Source organism: Merops nubicus, unplaced genomic scaffold (assembly GCF_000691845.1).
Source record: "Merops nubicus isolate BGI_N331 unplaced genomic scaffold, ASM69184v1 scaffold42027, whole genome shotgun sequence".
Taxonomy (NCBI): Eukaryota; Metazoa; Chordata; class Aves; order Coraciiformes; family Meropidae; genus Merops; species Merops nubicus.
This window is the reverse complement of record NW_008620393.1, coordinates 2,471-3,104: the sequence shown is the minus strand read 5'-3', so window position 1 is coordinate 3,104 and position 634 is coordinate 2,471. Positions and strand designations below refer to the sequence as shown.

The 634-nt window shown below is 59.9% G+C and overlaps 1 protein-coding gene across 1 annotated transcript in view; it reads right to left on the bottom strand.

Annotated features, from left to right (window-relative positions):
• Positions 1 to 98: 98 nt before the first annotated feature.
• LOC103776584 (rho-related BTB domain-containing protein 2) overlaps positions 99 to 634 on the bottom strand; it is a gene marked incomplete at its 3' end in the record, with an annotated part of 1,119 nt that continues 583 nt past the window's right edge. Inside the window, exons 2-3 of the mRNA XM_008944099.1 lie at positions 398 to 501; positions 99 to 284 (exon numbers count right to left, since the gene is read on the bottom strand). Coding sequence (XP_008942347.1) covers positions 99 to 284; positions 398 to 501 — 290 coding nt within the window. The remainder of the gene's footprint in view (positions 285 to 397; positions 502 to 634) is intronic.

Sequence of the window (634 nt, the reverse complement as noted above, 5' to 3'; positions counted from 1 at the left end):
CTTTAGGTTGGAAGGGACCTCCACGATTCTATATTATTGTCACGGTGAGGAGCAAGCCTGTGGCAGGCACGGGCATCTCCAGGGCACCAGGGTCCCACCTGGCCAAGGGTCGCCGTGCCCGGTTGACGGCCTCCAGGTCGGCATAGCGGAGGTCCAGCTGGCAGCCCACCAGGATGACAGGTGCCCGGGGACAGAAGTGCTTGATCTCTGGGTACCACATGGTCTTCACATGGTGCAGGGAGTTGGGGTTGGCGATGGAGAAGCACAAAACCACAACGTCGGACCTGTGAGGAGAGGAAAGTTGAGGTCCAGCTTGGTGATGCAGCCCATCCTACCGAGCTTGGGCACTGTCCTCCCTCCCTACCCGGGGCACCACGAGGCTCTGGGTGTCCCCTACCTGCCGTAGGCAAAGCGTCGGTCCTTGTGGTGGTCCCCAAAGGTGTCCCAGAGGCGCAAGGAGACGCTGACATCGTCCACCACGTCCCGGGAGCGCTCCAGCACCTGCGGGGACAGAGCTCTCCAGTCAGAGAATCACACAGAAGACCTGAAAGATCATCGAGTCCAACCATTCACCCAACTCGACCAAATCCTCCTCTAAGCCAGACCCCCAACCACATCTACGTGGCCTTTAAAC